Source organism: Budorcas taxicolor, chromosome 20 (assembly GCF_023091745.1).
Source record: "Budorcas taxicolor isolate Tak-1 chromosome 20, Takin1.1, whole genome shotgun sequence".
Classification (NCBI taxonomy): Eukaryota; Metazoa; Chordata; class Mammalia; order Artiodactyla; family Bovidae; genus Budorcas; species Budorcas taxicolor.
In genome coordinates this window covers 23,844,244-23,867,083 of record NC_068929.1, presented here as the reverse complement: position 1 = coordinate 23,867,083, position 22,840 = coordinate 23,844,244, and the positions used below count along the sequence as shown (strand labels likewise).

General features: G+C 40.5%; 1 protein-coding gene across 5 annotated transcripts in view; it reads right to left on the bottom strand.

The window, feature by feature from the left end:
* The window catches only part of PDE4D (phosphodiesterase 4D), a 974,373-nt gene that overhangs the window by 50,857 nt on the left and 900,676 nt on the right, over positions 1 to 22,840 (bottom strand). For all 5 annotated transcript variants that reach the window (XM_052659249.1, XM_052659253.1, XM_052659254.1 and 2 more), the window contains one exon: positions 6,530 to 6,642. In XM_052659249.1, coding sequence (XP_052515209.1) covers positions 6,530 to 6,642 — 113 coding nt within the window. The remainder of the gene's footprint in view (positions 1 to 6,529; positions 6,643 to 22,840) is intronic.

The window sequence follows — 22,840 nt, the reverse complement described above, 5'->3', positions numbered from 1 at the left end:
GCCTGCCTGACAAAAAACATCTATGTCCTTTCTACTCTACAAAGTTGCCATAAGCACTGGTATATATCTCAGGAGAAATGTAAATGCCATTCACCCTCATCACACATAAAGCACAGCAAAATAAGAACAAAAAGTCCAGGACATTAATAATAACAACAACAAAAAATACTTCACTAAAGATGAAGTATTTTCTTAAGTGCAAAGAATAATAAAGTTAACACCATTGCAGTTGGTAATCCAATTTAACTAATTTCACAATGAACAAAGCAGAAATGTTTGTTGTTTAAGCAGATACGAAGGCTCACTCTCCTCATCTCACTCCTTGTTAGAGTAACTTAAAATGTCTTTTAAAACTAATGTGAGTATCAAAATGCAGGCAAGGCTACCCCTCTCTCTACTTCCCAGAAAGATCTCAGACTAATAGTGTCAATTCAATTATCACCACTAGTTAGGCACAATATTACTACCCAGTAGAGAAAGCTATGCTGTCACAAAATAAAGCCTAGCTATTTGCAGTTTTAAAGTATTGATCTCTTTCTGGAAAAAGAGGAAATCATATTTTATATACTATTTTATGGACTTAGTGGAAATCATTATCAGTGTTTTTCATATCTGCCATAATTATGTGTATCTTAAGGAATAGCTACAATCGATTATCACATAGTCACAGAGACAGGTATTCCTGTCAATATCACAGGAATCTTTTAAAATTGAGTAAAATCATTATTATCCTTGCTATTTAGGGGCAAATATGCTTAATCTGGACTTCCCAGGTGGCACAAGAGATGTGGGTTTGATCCCTGGGTTAGGAAGATCCCCTGGAGGAGGAAACGGCAACCCACTCCAGAATTCTTCCCTGAGAAATCCCATGGACAGAGGAACCTGGCGGGCATGGGGTTGCAAAGAGTTGGACACAACTGAGCATGCAACCTTCTTCAACATGCTCAAACTATTCAGATATTGGGAAAAGTACTATTTTATTTTGGCCAAGCCTTACATTTTGAAATTAAAAAAAAAAAAAGGACATAGTTCATAACACTCTGAGACAGAAGTTACCACTATCCTATAATTAAGTCAAAATTTTAATGACTGAAAGCAATTCTCAAGGAACAACTACTTTATTGAGTTACAAAATTAAAAGTTTTTAATAATTATTTTAAGGAAATTAAGCTTACTGCCATTAAATACCAATACAGGAGCCAAGTTGATGACAAAAGAGATAAATTAAGATTTACAGTAATCCTTACTGTTTTAAAGTTAAAGTTAAGGGGTTAAAATTAAGGGCTTTTCTATTTAATTAAACATAAAAATATCTGGTAAAAAGTGCTTCCCTTCTTTCTATTATTACTTATAAGCAAATAAAGTATTTTTGCAAACAGTGATCATGAAACAACCACTTCCAATTCTTCATGTTAACTTTAAGGCTCTATATGTAAACTACATAAATCTTGGCCAAATCTACTTTTATAAAGTAGATGAAAAAGCAGTGAGCAAACTTAAAGCATCAGTAAGTTGAGTATCTTCATTTATGAACGATATTTTCTTTTCTAAAAATTTAGAGTTTTCCTTTAAATATGTTGATTAACTGTTAACAACTCTTACATGACTAAGTCAATAAGTTTTGATATTTTAAAGAAAATTATTGTTATTTGCTCTTTGCTCTTCACAAAATTAAAATGCCTTTTCCAACTTTTTGCTTTCTTCTCAACAAAATTAAGCATTTCTATCTTTCCTGAGCCATCTTATACTCATGTAATGCTGAAAAATCTTAAGATTTAGCCATTTCTTGTGAACATTCTATAGTGGTCATTCCAGCATCACTTTTGCCAGAAGAAAACACATCAGCAATCACAGAAGGCTATAGTATATGTTACGTATGCACTGACTATTAAAAATCAGCAGGGGGAGTAGACAGCAAAAATACTAGGAAAGAGCATCCCAGAAAAGCAATTTAATTTGTAGGCAACAGAAACATGATAGAGATCTTTGTTAAAACCAGACAAAATAAATTCCATAAAGAAGTCATATCTACGTTTGCAAAGCTGGCCTACATATGCCTAAACAACAACAACAAAAATCCTTAAGTCTTTTAGAAGGACACCTGAATCTTAACTTCAAGACAGACTTTCAGTTTGAAGCACTGTGTATGTATGTGTGTGTATGTATGTGTGTGTGTTTCTCTTTCTGACTCTTTGCGACCCCAGGCTCCTCTATAGAATTCTCCAGGCACAAATACTGGAGTGGGTTGCCATTTCTTACTCCAGGGGATGTTCCCCACCCAGGGATGGAATCCACATTGCCTGCATTTAGCAGGTGCATTCTTTACCACTGAGCCACCAGGGAAGCCCCTTGAAGTATAAGGGCTTCAAGCAAGTAGGTTCCAGTAACGCCAAGCCTCAGAACTGCCCCAAATTTAGAGAAGAGGACCAATTCATTTTTATAGTGATATATTTGGTGGGGGGGGGGGGTGATTAAGATGATTTTATTTTCCCCTTCAAATATAACCACACTTACATTGAAGGTCTGGTGAAATGTGCATTGTTGGGTCACAAGAGGATACAGTTTTGTAGCGTAACCTTTGATGCTTAGATTCCTGGCCTACCCTCCTCACAGCCTCAATTTACTTTCCATGAGAAAAAGGTAACCAAAAATACTGTGAAACTATTTGGCCTTTACAACAGTCTTAAAAGTTACTTTAGACTGGCAAAATTTTTACAAAGGATGGAAATATACCTACCAATCCCACATTATGTTTAATATTTTCTAAAAATTAATAAGTGCTGTATTTTCATTTTTAGAATAAAACAGGAAAAATATTTAGCTCTTCTGTTTCCAATTCTGTAGCTGAAATTTAAGAAAAGATTAAGCTTTTAATTAGAACTTCAAAATGTTTATGCCTATATTATGCTAAAGAAAGTATAAACACTTTTTTGTAATATAGAAATGTGTGCTATAGACAGAACTGTATTATAAAAATTAAGAACTGGATTATAAAAATCCGTGAAACTTAAAATACCAAGCATAGATTACAACTGAATGGTTTAAAAAAAAAATTAGCCAAGTAAGCAATGAATCAAGTTGAACCTAAACGTTCAATAATACTAATAACAACAGGGCCATGTCAGACATATCAGACATTATTAGCTAGCTATTTTATACATATTCTTTCAAACTCTGACCTTTCAAAACAAGTATCATTGTGCTCATCTTATGCTAAGGAAACTAGCTAAAAAAGTTTGTCATTTCTCTAATGTAACTCAGCTAGTAAGGAATAAAATTGTGATTCAACTTCCAGATCTGTCTGCCACCAAAGCTTTGAGACATCACCAAAACCTCTCTTAACTCAAGGAAATCTGTACAAATCTCAGGCAGATTAATGTGCTTATGAAAGTAAATGCTGTCAATTTAACCACTCAAATTAAATGCCATCTGGAGTATCTCACCCCTATTTGGTACAAGCATCCTACACGTATCACAGCCAACATTGGCATTGGCCAAGAACTCCATAATTTTCCTGTCTCAATACTATCGATAAGCATTACACACATTACAATCCCAATCAGGAAATACATCTAGTTGCTTCTAAAGCATCCCTTAAAAACCGCTAATAGTTTAGATTCCTTCTGTTCAGATTGTTTTAATATGAAGAATCCATTAACCCAATTTGTTAAATGAGTCTGACGAAACAATTTCCTCCTTCCTCACACCCAAATCCACTTTCATAGTAAATATTTTCTCCAAATAATCATTTAAAAATCGTGATTTCTTACTAGTATTTTATTGTGTTATTTTAATCAATTAGGGCACTTTTTTAAAAGCCTCAAAAAGAGAAGAAAACAAAGAAAAATATTATAACTTTTCAAAGACAATACTGGTTGGTTCAAATAAGTACATGTAGAAAGAAAGGATGATAATAAGACTAGTAACCGAAAGCAATGTTTCAGACTTATTCATTCACACTCAAGAGATACTCAACAACCTAGTTGGATGTGTGACGCAAGCTGTCTCATTTCCAGTTCAGACTTAGACTTGGTATCACTCCTGGGGACCTTTAGATCAGCTGCTCCAACTCAGTTTACAGCTCATGTGGATGTGACTTATTCGTGCCCTTGTTACCAGGCTGAAGGATAACTTTACAACCTTTACCAAGAGCTTTTTTTTTTCCATGCTAATCCGTTTTCATCTATAAAAAGTCACAGGAGCTTAGCACTTATTTAGAAATGAATGAGTTAAGGAAAAAAAAAAAAAGATGAATGGCTTAGACATGAAAAGTTTAATCAACAGCTTCAGCTGAGTTTAATTTTTTTAATGTTAAAAATAAGGATCATGTCAATACAAGACTTAAACACAGCTAGAATGCCTGCATTTTGAAATAAGCTCACCTCTTACATTAAATCTGTAAATTAACTCAAAGTCTACTAGAGGAGACTTCACAACAAAACAAAAAAAAAAGAAAAGAAAAAAATCCTCGCCTTACTTGGTGCTTTTAAAAGAAAAAAAAAATCATTTTGACTAATCATTGTGACCTCAAATTTTACTTTTTCATTTTAAAGTACAGATAAATTAATTACTTGTCAACTGAAGTCACGTACATGATTAGATTTTATGTTCAGTTTTAAATTCAAACAGAGGTCTCATCATTAAGAGTATAGATTTTGGGGGAAAGTAATTACAGCTGCTGAGGTTCATTGCGCTGAAAAAGCACTGTCAAATCATCTTGAAAATATAAGCAAAGGCTTGCGCATCTTTTGGTGTCTTCTGGCTTCTCCTTTCACTACACAGAATTAACCAGGCAAGAGAATAAGAACTCAGGCCCATTACAGAATGGTCCCATTCAGCCTTCAGGACACTGGAGATCCTTAGCGTATGTCAACTGCCATTACGAACCAAATTATGAAAGAACAACCTATATATTATAAAATGAATCAATGAACTAAGAATTTATTAGCTAGATGAGAACAATGGCACCGGATGCCAAGGCAGACAGTAAGAGTAATAACCTGTCATTCTGATGAGGAATCACATCAAACTTAGAAATGAGGCTTAAATGACCAAAAAAAAAAAAAAAAAAGATACAGATTTGATCATTGGTGTGCTTACGGGTAGGTCAGTGTGCTTATGGGTAGGTCAGTGTGCTTACGGGTAAGTTAGTGCCTACAGACAGTGACTGGGGAGTCCTTTTTACTTTGTTTATCTGAAGCTAAACTTTTCAGTTAAAAATCCTGCTGTCTATGTAAGCGCTGTCAAGAGATAAGACAATCAAGTAGGTGATACGCTATAGCTTTTTAAACTGCATGAGAGAAAAAACAGGTGGGATGAAAACTATAGTCAACCAGAAAAAAAAAAAGCATAGCTCTTTGAAAAATATGTGCATGTAGATAAGCAGTAAAATGGCATAACCTTCCTGACCTTGTAAATAGGTGGGCCAAAATACTTAAATATTCTTTAAGGGGCAACTGTTATTAATTGCCACATGAAGTTATTAGTCTTTACTGGCTAAATCCTTCAGGCATCTGCATCCAACATGCCCATGCCTCCCAGCCCCTGAGCCAAACAATCATTAAAAACATAGATAATCCCAATTATTTCCTTACATAACTAAATATTTTTTTAAAAAATAAAAGGAACTCCAAAAAAAAAAAAATACACCAAAATGAGCAATACTGTACCTTGCTTTAAGGCTGTGGCAGGTGGAAGGTTGCTTCTCAGCCCCCTGAACTCCACCATCCAAGACCAGCACCTTGGCATATATGGCACAAATGCCCCCACTGAATCATCACTGTAAATAACCTCAGAAAACTGGACTCTCCCTCCAAGATCTACAGTAACAATGCCAGTGACCATAACCTTAACTTTGACGTCCCCTGTGGACACAAACGGGCCAAGCGAAACTACAAAGGCTCAGTTCTTACAGGGTACCCTGACCCTGACACTTAGATAAATGTGGGTTAAGGTTCCAAGTTCACTGAACTTTTCTGAGTGTGAGTGCGGTAGGTGGTGATATTCAAGGTATTGCATTGACCTCTAGCAACTCTTACTTCCCACTGAGAATCCGAAGAATACCCTAAAACATGGATTGCCAGTAGACAGGATTTCGTTACTGCTGCAAGGGCAAAGTGTCACCTAGAAGTACCCCTCCAAACACACACACACACACACACACACACACACACACACACCAGCGCAAAGTGTCACCTAGAAGTACCCCTCCAAACACACACACACACACACACACACACACACACACACACACACACACACACACACACACACACACCAGCGCTGAGTCTTGCGGGTATTGCAATCAAAACTATATCAAAGCTGCTTTTGTAAAATGTTTAATTTCTCCAAAGTGAATGGATGAGAGAGGGAGGGCACAGGCAGCACCAGAAATCTTCTTCCATGGGAGCCAAAATGCAGTGTGTGTGACAAACCTCTGTGTATTTCCCGGGGCCACGGGGACTGGTGGCTCCACCAGCGTGGGAATCAGCAGCCTAGGGGACGCGGTGAGAGCCGAGCCGGGGCTTACCTTATTGGAGGCCATCTCACTGACGGAGTGCCTGGTCTGCAGAGTCTCTAGCTGGTCCAGACACCAGTCCAGCTCCTCCAGGGTCTCGCTGGCCAGTTTCTGGTAGGCCTCCTCTGCGAAGAGATAGGGAAAGGGGGACTCAGTTCTCAAGCGCTTCACGGGGCCGCCGGCGAGTTCAAAGGGAGCCATCCTGCCGTACCCCGCCATGCTCGGATGCCCGGTGCCCGCACATGAGGGCTGCTTCTTCATATTGCCGAGCCGGGCACTGCGAGGGGGGCCGGGGCTCTGCTAGCGGGGCGGCCGGCCTCGGGAACGCACGCCCTCTCCAGCTTGGCGTCTCCGTTCAGCGTCCAGGGAGGGCGCGCCAAGTGCGCCAAGCCAACTTTTACATGGACCAGAACCCCCACGATGCGGCTTTGAAGAAGTCCTGGTGCCGGAGGATGGCGAAGTGGGGGGTGGCGCGCGCGCCCACGAGCCCGCCCAGCGGAGGGAGCGTCTGGTCCCCGGCGCGATCTGCGCGGCGACCGGCCCCGAGCCGCGGCCCCGCGCCCGCCCCTCCTGCCGAGCCTTCACTCAAAGCGAATGAATCAGCCGCGGCCGGCTGCGCGGCCACCACGTTTCCTGTTTTCTTTCTCAACTCCTCCGGCGGCGGGCGCAGCGCGGCTCCATCGCCGCAGCTTTCCGGGAACACTCCCCCTCGCGCCCCGCACGGCCCTCGGCGCCGCCCGGCCCCTCCTCGACTCCACGCCTAGATCGCCCGGGGCCACGGCCCGCCCTGGCCCCTGGTCGCCCCGCCGCTTCGCCGCCGCATCACCCCGCGCGGTCCCGCGCTGCTCGCTCCGAGGAACGGTCGCGAGCGTGTGTTTCCGTGGGGCTGCCGGGGACCCGTGCGACAGGAGCGGCGGAAAACCCGGCGTGGAGAACCCGCCGCCAGCTCGCCCGCCGCCTAGGGTCGCGCCCGCGCGCGCGCGGCCGCGCACCTGGCCCGCGGGGACCCCGCACGTCCAGCCGAGTCCAGCCCGTCCGGGTGGCCCCAAACCTCCGCGTCTCCACCATCCTGCGAGCTTTCCCTGGAGAACCCGACGGGTCGCACAAACTGGGTTATTTAGGACGCGCGCAATCAGTTTCCGTGGGTTTGGATTTTAGGGTTTCTGAGGGTTTAGGATTTACCTACTTGAAGAGGACAGGGTGGTTGTGGGAATTAAAAGTATTTGTATTAAGACCAGGCTGAGTTCCCAACCCAGCCCTTACGTCTAAATTTTGGGGTGGACATAAACAAAAACATACAATGTTATGAGCCAGCACTCCTTCGAATTCACAGATTTGACAATATGCTATATTTTCACATTCAGAATTGTCTGAATTATCTTCAACGGCAGTGTGAATGCACCACGCCTTATGGGCAATTTACAATTTATGCCTTATGGGCATAGGCAATTTACGCCTATGTTGCTTCCTTCGTCAGACGAACTGCAAATAGGGACGAGGGTGGTATTGCGATGCCAAGGGGAAGAGTCTGAAAGTGTTTCTACCTACCATGCACAGAATAAAGTACAAACTTGAAAGAAGACTACATTCAAAGACGTCGTATGGAAGCAGGTTCTATTCACAAAAACTGACCCTGGGGGAGCTCTACCGTGGGGATCAATTGCAGAGAACTTCACCACTCTATTAGCCTGCAGATAAGCAAACCTTTCAGAGCAGGAAAACGTCCAAACTCCCAAGAAGAGTCCATCTTACGAAACTTCTGTTCTCCTTAATTAGAAAGCATAATCTGAAAAGCTTACATGCAGTTGGTGTGATCACTTTTCCTGGTCTTCAAATCTACAGGTATTGGAGGAGAAGAAATTCTGTCCTTGAAATTTGGACTCCATTTGCCTTGAAATTTGGTCAGTGGCACAACAAAAAATTTCATGGACTGAATCTCAGGCTCCTGGGATTTTCCAGATAGGTTTTTACATAAAATTTTTAACAGTTAAAATAATTTTCAAAGTATTTGTTACATGGGCCATGTGGCTAATTGTTATCAAGGCTTCTTGAACTGTTTGCTATTCACTTTGAGAACTCTAGGTTAAAAACTGCCTCTTTTATTCCACTTAAAAAAATTTTTTTTCTGCACCAATCTCTGTAAATATTTCTTTAGGCAAACCAACACCTACCTAACCTTGCCAGGTGAATTAAAGTGTAAGATTGGAGCTTTTCCCCCAACAAAAGGAAAAACCTTAAAGATAATCTTAAATCACAAGTATAAAGTATTTTAACTGTACAGCCTTTCCCTGATTAAGTATATAAAAATATAACATGTTTGTTATAAAATCTGAAACATTACACAAAGATGGAATGCAGAAAGTTCCTTGTAATCCCATACCCTAAAGATCACAAGCAATCATTAAACCTATGACCATAACACATTTTGATTTTACGTAATATCTTCCATATGTAACTATAGCGTAACCTAGTTGTGATGGTAGTACATGCACTATGCGGTTTTATTTTGGACTTTTCTTTCCTCTAAGGTATAAAATAAGGATGTAGGAATTTTAAGAGTAAATTAACTTGTTTCAGTTGATTTGGGCCATCCGCAGTTAGCACATCCAGTGCATTAAAGATGCATAACCATTGTGTCTAGGATCTGTTCACAGCCATCTTTCCAGTCACTGATTATATCCGGAAGCCAGGAAACCCCTCTCCCCACCTCACAGACTTTGTGTTGTGTTTCTCTCCCGCTGCTTTCCAACTTTTCCAAAGTCTGAGCCCCAGGGGACCTCCCCATCTCCCTTCCCATCCTCACCAACCTCTCAAAGCTTTTCAGAAATATAGGCCTTTGACCTAGCGGGATGTGGCTCCACATGTTACACTTTAGTGTTTAATTTTTAATCCTAAGAGTAGAAAAGTAATTCAGCAAAGTTTCCATGCGTCAAGACATTATGCACTCAAATACCAGACTTGCTCTTAAGAAGGCAGTACAGTGACAAGAGGGATAGCTTGTGTCAGAAGATCTACTTTATGTCCCAATCATAGATTAGCCCCTCTGACAATCAGCATTTGCGCACAATAAAAATGTGGTCTGTGTATGTATTTTAAGTTCTAACTGCCTTTGCATGCACTGTATAAATTTGGAGAATGAAAAAAAGAAAAAAAATGACCAGAGCACATCTACATACCAATTAAGAAAATAATTACTAACCACAAAAAAACAGTTTGTTCTATAAAATTGTTGCTCAAAAAATTACTGTTAAAACAAGAATTACTGTTGATATTAGCATAGAGCTGAGAATACTACTTTTCCCAAATTCCTAGGTTTATAGGCAATATGGCTAGCCAGAGTTGTTCAGAATCAGTGTTAAAGCTGAACTTTTAGGAATTTTAACCCCAAATGTTGTAAGACGTTGAGTAACTGACCTTCTCATCCCCACTAAAAAAGCCTCAATGTGGAGTTTCCTGGTATCCTCCAGGAAACTGAGTCACCCAACAACACACCTAAATGTCACCAATAGCTGGCAGGATGAAAACAGTGTGAGCTAGTTTAATGTGGGGTTTTACCAAGAACACACACTGCATTTATTAATAAAGTACTTTTGTCCCCAGAGAGTAGCCATCACCGTGGCACTACTTGAAAATATATGAAAACGCTTTCATTTCCCCGTCTGAAGTCTAAGTGAAGGAACTACAGGGAGAAACTGCCTAAACAACAACTCTTGGCCAGATTCCATAAAAGCCAGGCGAGGGCTCTGGAACAGCAACTGAGAAATAACTTGAGCCTTTGGAAGTCCCCTCCTACGGCAGCATCGGTTTCCTTCAAGGCCCCCTTGAACTATGTGACACCCGTGTTTCTGTTCAGGATCTTCTGTGAACAAACAGTCCTCAATTCTTGCAGGCCAGCACTTGGCTTCCGTCACTGTGATGCGATCAAGGGTTCCCCTGACACACAGCCTGAACCAGTGCCAGGAGCTCCAGGAGAAGATGCTGAAGCAGCAGCTTCCTTTTGAAAAGGATGAAAAAAAAAACCGTAATCGCCTCAGAGCCACAGCGGTGAGCTGGAGGTTGAGGTCGTTTTCTTGTAACATGTTCAGTCATTTACTTTTACCCACAAGTCACAGGGATATTGACCATTGAGGCAAAAGGATCCATTCTACGTAATGTGTGACTCTGCGGATGTCAGTTTCTTTGCCAACTCTTGACTGATTAAAGGTTTGCATAAATTTGTCATAACTCCTAGACAGGCTTATTGGTGTAAATGAAGAGAACAAGTCAAAAAAAAAAAAAAAAAAAAGTCAGTTACTTTGGACACCATTTGCTTACCCTTAATTAAAAAAATAAATATAAACTGTAACAGCTGATTCATACTTTTCTTAAAGTTAAAAAAAAAAAGCCCTTCACTAAACAGCTCTGAAGAACAAATATTAATAATTAAATACATAACATTTTAAGCAATTCCAGCTTCCCCTTTCTTAATTCCCACCCAAATTCCCTCTTTGTTCCTAAGGATGGAGTTGACAGTGTCTAAAGTAGGTACAACTAGAGAAATATGATTTCCATTTCACCATGTATTACTCTAAGCTAGTCACTCCCTGAATTTGATACAGTAAAAGATTGGTTCAGTTTAGCTCTAACTTTTGCTGATTTCTTTTTTCTGTCTATACATTTTATCTGATGGGAAATACATGAAGGAGTTGGATTCACTTTGAATGTGTACATGTAACAGGTTTAAGCAAAGCTTGCCAGTGGCAAGCTGTTCTCATTTCCAAGTGTATTTCTGGCATCAAGTTCTTACTTTGAAATCTTATGAAAAATATAAAATTTCACTTAGTACTTCAAAAAAACCTCTAAGGAAAAGGTATACATAATTTTGTGAGTTTTTTTCCCTATTTTCCCACTACCTATGATTTTTTTCCCTTGGTCTGCCTAAGGCTCTAGTAGAATTTTTTTAATGAAATAAACATAAGATTGGGTTTTGTTGACTTCTAGTACAGTGGAGCTAATGGTCAAGAATCTACCTGCCAATGTAGGAGACCAAGAGACGTGGGTTTGATCCCTGGGTCAGGAAGCTCCCTTGGAGTAGGAAATGGCAACCCGCTCCATTGGAAAATTCCATGGACTGAAGAGCCTGGCAGGCTCCAGTCCACGGGGCTGCAAAGAGTCAGACATGACTGAGTACCATCACAGTACCATCAGTAATTCAACAAACATTTATTTAGCACCAAATATGTGTCACACACTTTATTAGAGTCTGCAAAAGTGAGATGAATAAAAGAATGGTGCCCCTTATGCCAGGAAAGCTTAAAGTCCAGGGGTAGAGATGGTTTTGGCATACTATACTGTAGAAAGCATTCTGAAAGAGGGAAGCATGTAGGCGATGGGAGAGTAACAGAAGGCAATTTAAATCAGAGTGGAGTGGGAAAAGGCTGAGTACTAAAGAATGAAACAGGAGGTAAGTGAAGGGGGTGGGAAGAATTTTTAAGGGAAAACATTACGGGCCTGAGTTCAAAAGATGTGTGTGTATGTGTATGTAGCGAAAGGAATTCCCATAAGTAGGCCTTGCAGAAATCCACAGACACTGGTCATGGAAGTCTTGTCAGGCATGTGTAGGTAGGAGCTTTGGGTGGAATTTTCAAAAAGAGGGGCCACTGAGTGATTGAGAGTACTGTGTGATAGGGGATCTGATTTTATTGAGATGGAAAATTCTAGGACTCTGCAATAAATGGGATTCAGGGAGGCTAGGCTAAAGTCAGTCAGACCATGATCGTCAGCCATGTTACCAGTAGAAATAAAATTAATAACTTACAGACTGCTTGCTTCTCTGATGGTTGTTCTTATCTAAGACAGTCTCAGTATTAAAATTTGACCTAAGCATGTGCTCTCATGATATGTTGGGCATGAACAGAAGAATTGCCCAATGGGACTTGTGAGGGAGTAGACTTTCTGCTCTTAAAAACTAGTCTTCTGGAGTCGTCATCATATTGTACTCATCATAACTGTATCCAGAATTTCTTTCAAGGAGAGTGCAAAATAATGTTTGACAAGATTGCAGAAGCTATTATAGAAGACGAGAGTTTAAGGTGCACTGGTTTGGGTGGAACTCATCTGTGGTCTCTTCCACAGATATATTTCCTGTGTGTTCTCTTCCACATAGGAAAGGCAGCGAATATGCTCCGTGTGTGTGTGTGTGTGTATGTGTGTGTGTGTGTGTGTGTGTGTGTGTGTGTATGTGTGTGTGTGTGTAACAGAAAGGAGTCAGCTTGGTCTACAGGATAATTTCACACTATAAATCTTCCACTCCCCTGAAACTTTCATAAAGTTACTGAAGGTACAAAATGCTGAGATAAAGAGTCTTCTTGTTTTGTTTTGTTTAATCTGAGCTTAGAGGCCAGATTTGCTCCAACTGAAATGTCAGCCTGAGCTGACACCAGAGAGGAGTGACAGAGAAAGAAGTGGAAGCTTTTGAAATTCTGTGTAACAGCAGGAAGAAATTTTGTCCAAGAAACTAGAGTTCGAACCAAGTTTAATCAGAATCTGGATTAGGGACTTTATGTGCCACATGTACTGCTGTAAGTAATATCACTCCTTGATAGAAACTGAAAAGTGGGAGGTGGTTCTCATCGCCATTGCACTACACACAAGCCATAATCCCTGCACACCACCTAATCTTTCTTGGACCTTAATTTCCTCACCTGACGATTGGAGGTAATAACAAGAACCTTGTAGATTATTTTAGTTTAAGTGAGAGACCGTGAGTTAAATAACCTTGTGTTGTCGACCTACTAGATTATTTTCCAGACACTGCACTGAATGACGGAGATGTAGCAATGAACAAGGTAGTTCACAGTTCCTGTGTACTCTCAATGAGTCTATATGGTACTAAAAAGCAGAGACATTACTTTGCCAACAAAGGTCCGTCTAGTCAAGACGATGGTTCTTCCAGTGGTCATGTATGGATGTGAGAGTTGGACTGTGAAGAAGGCTGAGCGCCGAAGAATTGATGCTTTTGAACTGTGGTGTTGGAGAAGACTCTTGAGAGTCCCTCGGACAGCAAGGAGATCCAACCAGTCCATCCAAAAGGAGATCAGTCCTGGGTGTTCTTTGGAAGGACTGATGTTGAAGCTGAAACTCCAATACTTTGGCCACCTCATGCGAAGAGTTGACTCATTGGAAAAGACTTTGATGCTGGGAGGGATTGGGGGCAGGAGGAAAAGGGGACGACAGAGGATGAGATGGCTGGATGGCATCACCGACTCGATGGACGTGAGTTTGAGTGAACTCCGGGAGATGGTGATGGACAGGGAGGCCTGGCGTGCTACGATTCATGGGGTCGCAAAGAGTCGGACACAACTGAGCGACTGAACTGAACTGAACTGAAATATATATTGAATACCTGCTATGTGCCAGGTGCTGAGTACACCAAATGGAAAGAAATAACTTTGGGTTTCAAGAAACTCACAGTCCAGTGATGAAGGAGTATTCCTGTTACAACCTTAGGAGTCATTTTGATTCTCTTGGGGAGAGGGCCTATAAGAGACATATGTGTTTCCCTCACCTACAGTCAACCTTCAGGGATGACACAGTCTTTGAATCTTTATCTCTGTCAGTTCCTACACAAAGCATTCCTTACAGCAAGTAAGGATTTGTTTAGGTGGTCTCTTCTGCCCAGCTCTAATATTTATTTACTTTGTAACTTCTGACACTATTCTATTTGGGTGGGGTGTTGGTTTTTAGGTTGTTCATGATTGATTAACCTGGGTGGGTCAGGTATTATACTATAGAGGGCATTTCAGAATTCATCAGATGTCTTCAAAGGTCCCATCCAATACCATGATTCTGGAATTCTATGAGTTTAGATTCAATGAACACCAGGTACGGATGCTTTCTGTTTGAAATTAAGATATTTTGAGAAATAAAGTTATTGATAAATAGAAAATCTTGCTTTCTCTGCTGTATAGTTACACCCTCTACCCCTGTCCCAATGATATTCCCATCTAATACTTTGCCATTTCATTTACCAATTTCTTCTTAATTTCAACAACTGTCATCGTGCCACTTTCAGTCAAATCCTCATCTATTTATTTTTAGATTTAAGTAATAGCTGACTATTGGATCTTCCTGGGTTCAGTCTTTCTCACAAATCCTGTTTATAAAGTTAGAATAGTCTTAAGTTCTGTTTTTAACATGTCAGTGCCTCACTCAAAATTCAGCTGCATAAACTCCCTCCTTCTTAGTCTATGAATGTCATACTTCTTGAGTCCACAGAAGGCTTTTTTTCAGTGGGCTTTATCATACCATTCCTGCTCCTTTTATTTACCATCCCATCTAAGACTGGGCTTCCCTAATGGCTAAGATGATAAAGAGTCTGCCTGCAATGCAAGAGACCCAGCTTTGATCCCTGGGTCTGGAAGACTCCCTGGAGAAGAGAAAGGCAACCCACTCCAGTATCCTTGTCTGGAGAATTCCATGGAAAGAGGAGCCCGGTAGGCTATAGTCCACGGGGTCACAAAGAGTTGGAGATGACTGAGTGACTAACACTTTTACTTTCACTTTTTCTAAGACTGCCCCTTTTAGCCAATCCTTCCACCTAGACACAATTTGCTGAACTTTGCCTCTATGACAGTGTTTATATAATTTTCATATCATTTTTACATGTGCTTCTAGGCTTTTCTACAAGCATCTAGAACAGATCCTAACATTTACAGGCACTCAACATGTATTTGTGAGTAAAAAATCAATAAGAAGAGTCAGAAACAACTGAAGTGACTTAGCAGCAGCAGCAGGCATACTTTGTTGGAGAAGGAAATGGCAACTCACTCTGGTGTTTTCACCTGGAGAATTCCATGGACAGAGGAGCCTGGAAGACTACAGTCCATGGGGTTGCAAGAGTCAGACATGACTTAACGACTAAACCACCTTCACCAGTCATACTTGGTAAAAAAATAAGACTCTTTCTTTCCAAGTAGAATTTAAGCAGTGATAATATCCTGGGTATGTCTCCCTAGCTGTATTCTAGCTCCGTCTATCTCTTATGCTCCACCTCTTGCTTTCATTCTTTAACAACGACAGCAGAATTCCTATAAGATTCTCCTTACTAAGATAATTCTTCGGGCAAGCAAAGTTGCAGAATGTCATACAATACATGTAGTGATCTTAATGGACATGAGCCTATCAAAAGCTAAAAGCTCTATAGCAAAAGTGCTGTGCAAGTACTAAGTCGCTTCAGTTGTGTCTGACTCTTTGCAACCCTGTGGACTGTAGGCTGCCAGGATGCTCTGTCCATGGGATTCTCCAGGCAAGAATACTAGAGTGAATTACCATGCCCTCTTCCAGGGGATCTTCCTGACCCAGGGATGAAACTTGTGGCCTCCTGTGGCTCCTGTATTTCAGGCAGATTCTTTACTGCTGAGTAAAGAATGGGTTTAATGTCATTTAATAAGTATTATTTAAATGGATTTGATCTTGGAATGCAAAAACTATCATGTCTTGAAGCATACTTTGGAAAACTCTGCCCTATACCATGTCAGGCGAGTTTGAAAACATAAACATGATACATATGTTCTGTGGGTTCTTTTTGAAATATTTTTGAAATGTTTCTGAAATCTCTATGAAGGACATCTTATTTGCTCTCCTCACGCCTTTGTGTACTCTTGAGAAATGACCAGAGAGTAATCATCCTCCTTCCCTTTTTTCCTTTCTCTCTCTTCCCCAGAAAGACAGCAGTCCATAAATCCATACACACTTATGAAGTCTCTCTGATGTGCTGGTTGCTGTAAAATAGGAGAATATGAACGATTCACTGGCTTGGACCTGGAAAGGAACTCATAATAATACCCTGCTGAGAAAATCAGACACATGACCAGCTGCTGCTTAAAAATGATTCAGCTTGGAAGCGCTACTGTAGTTCAGAGCAGGGATCAGGAGGTAGGCACTGTAGCTAATTGTTCAGGGTTCCAGGAAGAAAGTGAACCAGGAGGGAGGCAGTTTCCATGCAGTCTGTGGTTTGAATGGCTATGGGAGGAAAGAGTCAGCTGGCATTCTTTTCAGGTAGAAGAAATGTCTGGAGCCTGAATAAAGGTTCCATGTGTGGGAGAGAAATAACCTGGATGGAGTAGACTCCTTCAAGGGCACAGAAGGGAAACAAAGTTGAATACTTCAATGTGTGGCCTTGAACTAATGGATATTGAGGGAATTGGATAAGTGCACTGGTGGCCCAGGAGGATAAAATGAGGAAGGGAGGAGGGAGACTAAGAATCCACTGCAGAAGTCCAGATGCAGAGTCAGCAGTAAGCCAGGAGTTCTACAGCCATCTTTTTTAGTGGCCTACTATGATAGTCATGAGTAAGAGAAAGAGCATGACACTGGGGGCAGAGACCTAGGTTCAAAGGTCGACTCTGAAACTTAGCAACCAGGTGGCAGAGCTGGGTGAATTAGTTAACTTTTCAATCTATCAGTTTTTTCAGTTGTAAATAGAGCTAAAAATATATCCCAAGGAAGGCTGCATGCCCAGGCCATGTTCCATATTTTATTTGAATTTTAAGGCTAACTTGAAGAATCAATATCCATATGCCTATTGAATTGTTGCTGTTTTCCTTTCAACTTAAATGTGGGATTTGTTGAAAAGATTATAAATATTTATCAAGTTTGTTACCTGGGACACATAACAGTTGATTTTAACAGTGATCCATTTCCTTCTCATCTCTTCTTCAAACACAATTATTGAAACAATTTTGTATATATTTTTGATACTAGTAGCAGTTAGCACCTGCATCTATCTGAAAATTAAGGCAATAAGCAACAGTATTCATTATGCCTGCTATTTTAAACAGGGCTTCCCGGATGGCTCAGTGGGTAAAAGAATTTGCCTGCAGTACACAACACCCAGGAGATGTGGGTTCGAGCCCTGAGGTGGGAAGATCCCCTGGAGGAGAACATGGCAACCCAATCCAGTATTCTTGCCTGGAAAGTCCATGGACAAAAGAGCATGATGAGATACAATCCATAGGTTCAGACACAACTGAAGCAACCGAGCATGTATACATGCTAAACAATTTAAACTATTGTTACTATAAAAAGCTAGATGCATAAAGCATGTCATTCATGTTTTACTTCATTTTTAAGATTAGCTTTTGAAAATATATACTATTTCAAGACAATCTGAACACTTCTTGCCATCTTCTGATCTGGTAAAACCTTATTTTATATTGAGTATTTAGGTTTGTGCATAAATTACACCTTCTTGATTAGAGAAAAACAGTTGAATAGCAATTTTCTTCTTATTGTCTGAAGACATAATGGCTGTACATATATAAATATTTTTATAAATCTCTAAGGCATATATGGATGTGAGAGTTGGACTGTGAAGAAGGCTGAGCGCCAAAGAATTGATGCTTTTGAACTGTGGTGTTGGAGAAGATTCTTGAGAGTCCCTTGAACTGCAAGGAGATCCAACCAGTCCATCCTAAAGGAAATCAGCCCTGGGATTCCTTTGGAAGGAATGATGCTAAAGCTGAAACTCCAGTACTTTGGCCACCTCATGCGAAGAGTTGACTCATTGGAAAAGACTTTGATGCTGGGAGGGATTGGGGGCAGGAGGAGAAGGGGACGACCCAGGATGAGATGGCTGGATGGCATCACTGACTCAATGGACTTGAATCTGAGTGAACTCTGGGAGTTGGTGATGGACAGGGAGGCCTGGCATGCTGCGATTCATTGGGTCGCAAAGAGTCGGACACGACTGAGTGACTGAACTGAACTGAAGGCATATTTACTAGCTAGAATTGTTTATTTAATGTATGGGCATTTTGCATTGAGATCATTAAGGGTTTAGATTTAAAAAACGTTTGAGATCCATTATAATCAATTGCTGTGGTGTGTCTTTCTGGTGACTTTATAAACAGTATTACATATCTTAACTCTTGAAGTATAACTTTCAAGTTTCCTGAATTTTGCCATTTAGCTAACGCCACTGTTCTCAGTGCATCTACCATTTCCCTGGCATTATTTATTTCATTTCATATAGTATTTTGTTACAAAAATAACCAATGGAGATGCTTCTGTATATTTTTCATAGTTTGTCCTGGTGATCTAATAACCATGGTTTCCCACCCTGAACATGTCCTTTATTCATCAGCTTCAAGGCCCCAGCTAACCAAACTCTTCCTTTCTGGCATTCTTGGGACCTTCCAACAAGCAAAGAATATAAGGAACTGCAACTCCTGTGGAGACTGTCATTTTTTTTCTGAAGGCCCAGACTCCATCCCTCAGAGTTTTGGGGGAAGAGTAAATGAGATAAGGAAGTGGCTTTCAAACATTTTAACAGTGAACCACAGTAAGAAACATATTTCATACTATTACCAATATACTTATTTAAAGTAGTAAGTAGAATGAATACTGTTGTTAATTGTGCTCATTTTTTGAAGACATGTGGGTGCTAACTCCTAATATAAAAATACATATACAGAAATGTTTTGATACCTGTTCAGTTTTAAAAGGTAAGGAGAAAAGGACACTCTGACACTGTTGATGGGAATGTAAATTGGTGCAGCCACTATGAAGAATTATATGGAGGTGCTTTAAAAAGTAACCATGATCCAGTGGTCTTCCTCAATGGCTCAGAGGATAAACAATCTGCCTGCAGCGCAGGACACACAGGAGACATGGGTTCAATCCTTGGGTTGGGAAGATCCCCTGAAAGAGGAAATGGCAACCCACTTCAGTATTCTTGCCACAGAAATCCTATGGACAGAGGAGCCTGGCAGGCTATAGTCCAAAGGGTCACAAAGAGTCAGACATGACTGAGTGACTAAGCATGCACCTGATCCCCCAACCCCACTCCTGGGCATACACCCAGAAAAGACGCAAATGCTAACCTGAAAAGATAAATACACCCTAACATTCACAGCAGCACTATCTGTAATAGCCAAGACATGGAGGAACCTAAGTGTCCACTGATACATGAGTAGACAAAAGAAGATGTGAGATTATGTGTGTGCATATGCGCATTCATGTCTGACTTGTTGTGACCCCACAGACTATGGCCTGCAAGGCTCCTCTGTCCATGGGATTTCATATATTTTGTATAATATAAGCTTAAATATAATCAAATGGCTTATATAAAATATACATATATAATTATATATGAAACAAAGAGAATACATATTTTATTATATATGTGTAATATATATATCTATATATACATATAATATTACATGCTAAGTCACTTCAGTTGTGTATGACTCTTTGTGACCCTACGGACTATAGCCCACCAGGTTGTTCTGTCCATGGGGATTCTCCAAGCAACTGGAGTAGGTTGCCATGCTCTCCTTCAGGGGATCGTCCCAACCCAGGGACTGAACCCCCGTCTCTCATGTCTCCCGCATTGGCAGGCAGGTGATTTACCACTAGTGCCACTTGGGAAGCCCATATATATGTATAAAATACTACTTAGTCATAAAAAAAGTAATGAAATAATGCCATGTGCAACAAAATGGATGGACCTGAACATTATCATACTCAATGAAGTCAGAGAAAGACAATTATCATATGATATCACTTATATGTGGAATCTTAAAAAAATGATACAAATGAACTTACTTACAAAACAGAAACAGACTTACAGACATAGAAATCAAATTTGTGGTTACCAAAGGGGAAAGGTGGGAGCATATGTTAGGAGTTTGGGATTAACAGTTACACATTACTGAAAAAAAAAGAAAACGCAGGAGGAAGTGAATGCCTATTAAAAGCAATGCCTGTGTGTTATACATAATAGTCATAGCAAAACTTGCTTATATTCTTTTAACAAAACATGTATTTAAGTTAAAGTGAAGAAAATGAGATACACACAATATAAAGAAAATCTATATATAACTGAAACATACAGAGAACATATATTTGATTTACTATATAAAGAGTTGAAGTAGAACTGACATGAAATAACATTTACTCTTACCATGTATGATTCACTCTGATGTTTTCTATTCTATTTAAGAATATTGATCATGACCCACAAAATTGATTTTGCAATCTACCAATAAGTTTGAAAACACAGAAGTAAAGGATCATCTAGCTTAATAAATGTTAGTTCTGTGCCTCTTGTTCTCTTCTTCTCACTTTCTAATAAAAATTGTCCCTTGGGGGTTTCCCTGGTGGCTCAGTGGTAAATAATCCACCTGCCAATACAGGAGACACAGGTTCAATCCCTGGTATGGGAGGATCCCACATGCTACGGAGCAGCTAAGCCCCTGCACCACATCTATTGAGCCTGTACTCCAGAGCCCAGGAGGCAGAACTACTGAGCTCACGTGCCACAGCTACTGAAGCCTGTGTGCCTGGAGCTCTGCTCCGCAACAAGAGAAGCCACTGCAGGGAGAAGCCCTCACACTGCGAGTAGAGAGTAGCCCCTGGTTACCACAACCAAAGACAAGCCCACACAGCAATGAAGACCCAGCGCAGCCACAAATAAATTCATAAATTAAAAAAAGAAAAACCTACTGTTCTACTGCAAGGGAGACATAAGTAGAATACAGGGTTCTCTAAGGTATGAGCTATCTAAAATGCAGTTATTTTGTAAGTCATTTCTCCATACATGTGTGAGTTTCATTAGGGCACTAGAGACTTACCAGGTGAACACATAATAAGCCTATAGCAGCCAGACAGTTCATATGAATGAATGAATGACATGGTTGGGGGTACTGCAGGGGCAGTAGGGGTGGGACTTCAGAGGGCACATGTGGGATTGACCACCCACTGTTGCCAGACCTTCAGATTTTTCCAAAGAATCCCTACAGTTGAAGTTTTTATATGCAAAATCTCTTTTTAAATTTTTGGCATCTGATTTTTAGACATTAAGGATTTTAGGATGTCATAACCCTTAGTGGCCAGACTGCAATCTCTAATATCTGCAGTGTTTATTAGCACAAGTGACAGAAGTCTTCCTGAGAGTGGTATTTTAGTCAACCCCAAAAAGACATTATAATTTCAAGGCAGAGAAATTAAGTTGAATGTTTCTGGAATCCAGAATACTAATGTGGGGTCACAAAGACTATTTAATTTGGAGTCAGAAGACAGAGAATTCCTTTACCGGGTTCCAATGGTTACTCAGGGATTGTCTTGGTCAAATGATAGCAGCTGTCCATGGACCAACTGGACCCCTATGAGATATGCTGTGAGGAACTTAGCCTGACCAAAAATATCTGATTCCAATGACTTAACAGTTACTAATGACCCAAGCAAACAGGGAGCACTGTTTCCCAAAGAATGCCACACATCCTAACCCTTTCATTGGCAGATGAATAAGAAAAAGTAAAGATTTCCATTTGGTCCTCATTTCTCTTTCCAGATCTTCAATGCTTTCAAAGACACTTCAAGAAAACTGAGCTCTTCCTTCCATTTCTAGGGGTCTTTTCCTTTTTCAGTCATTTCTACATAATCCCAAAGCACCTCCTCTGTAATTAGAATAATCTCTCTCCTTATGCAAGACCATATTCTGGATTTTAATGCTTATAGGTTTGCATCTAACCTTCAGTTTGACTCCTGGGATGCCCTTTAAATCCTCTTAGTAGACCCATCTGTCTCCACCATCTCTTATGACTGACCCTGCCTACACCTCCTGCTTCCTGTCAGAAAGTCCTCCCCCGGAGTCTCATCTCTGCGTCCGTGGTCATATTTGCCCCTTACTCATCCAGAACTTTCTTCCTTCTTTCCTCCCAGCTCTTCTATTTCTGCCTTTTACAGGCTACTTCCTTCATACAAAAGTTCTTCCAAAGGAAGCTCTGCATAGAAGCAGATGACAAGTTCTTCATAGGAATAGCAGGAAGGTCTGGGGTGCAATGAGCCTGAGATCACTCAGGGCAGGGGGCACTCGGGAGAAGATCTGGGATGATGGGTTCTGGAGCTGGAGGGAATCCATATATTTACTCTGTATTGGTTTTACCAAGGGATGAGTTGGTAAACTTTTCATGCACAAAGTTGGAAAACCAGACATTGTTTTATTGATTTTATTGACACTGATTCATTCTTGTCTACTAAAACTTTGGTTTGAGTCATTACTAACTAAAAATATGTTGAACATCTGCTAGGGGGCATCTCATATTCTAAGAGGTACTCAGTGTACAGAGCTGATTCAGAAGAACTCTGACTTCAGGGGGCCCCTAGTCTAGAGGTGCTGATCCAAAAATGAACAATCACAGTGATTTCAAACGGTTGACATGTACACACTACTATATTTAAGATAGATAACCAACAAGGATCTACTGTAGCACTGGTAACTTTGCTCAGTATTCTGTAATAATCTAAATGGCAAAAGAATCTGAAAAGGAATAGATATAT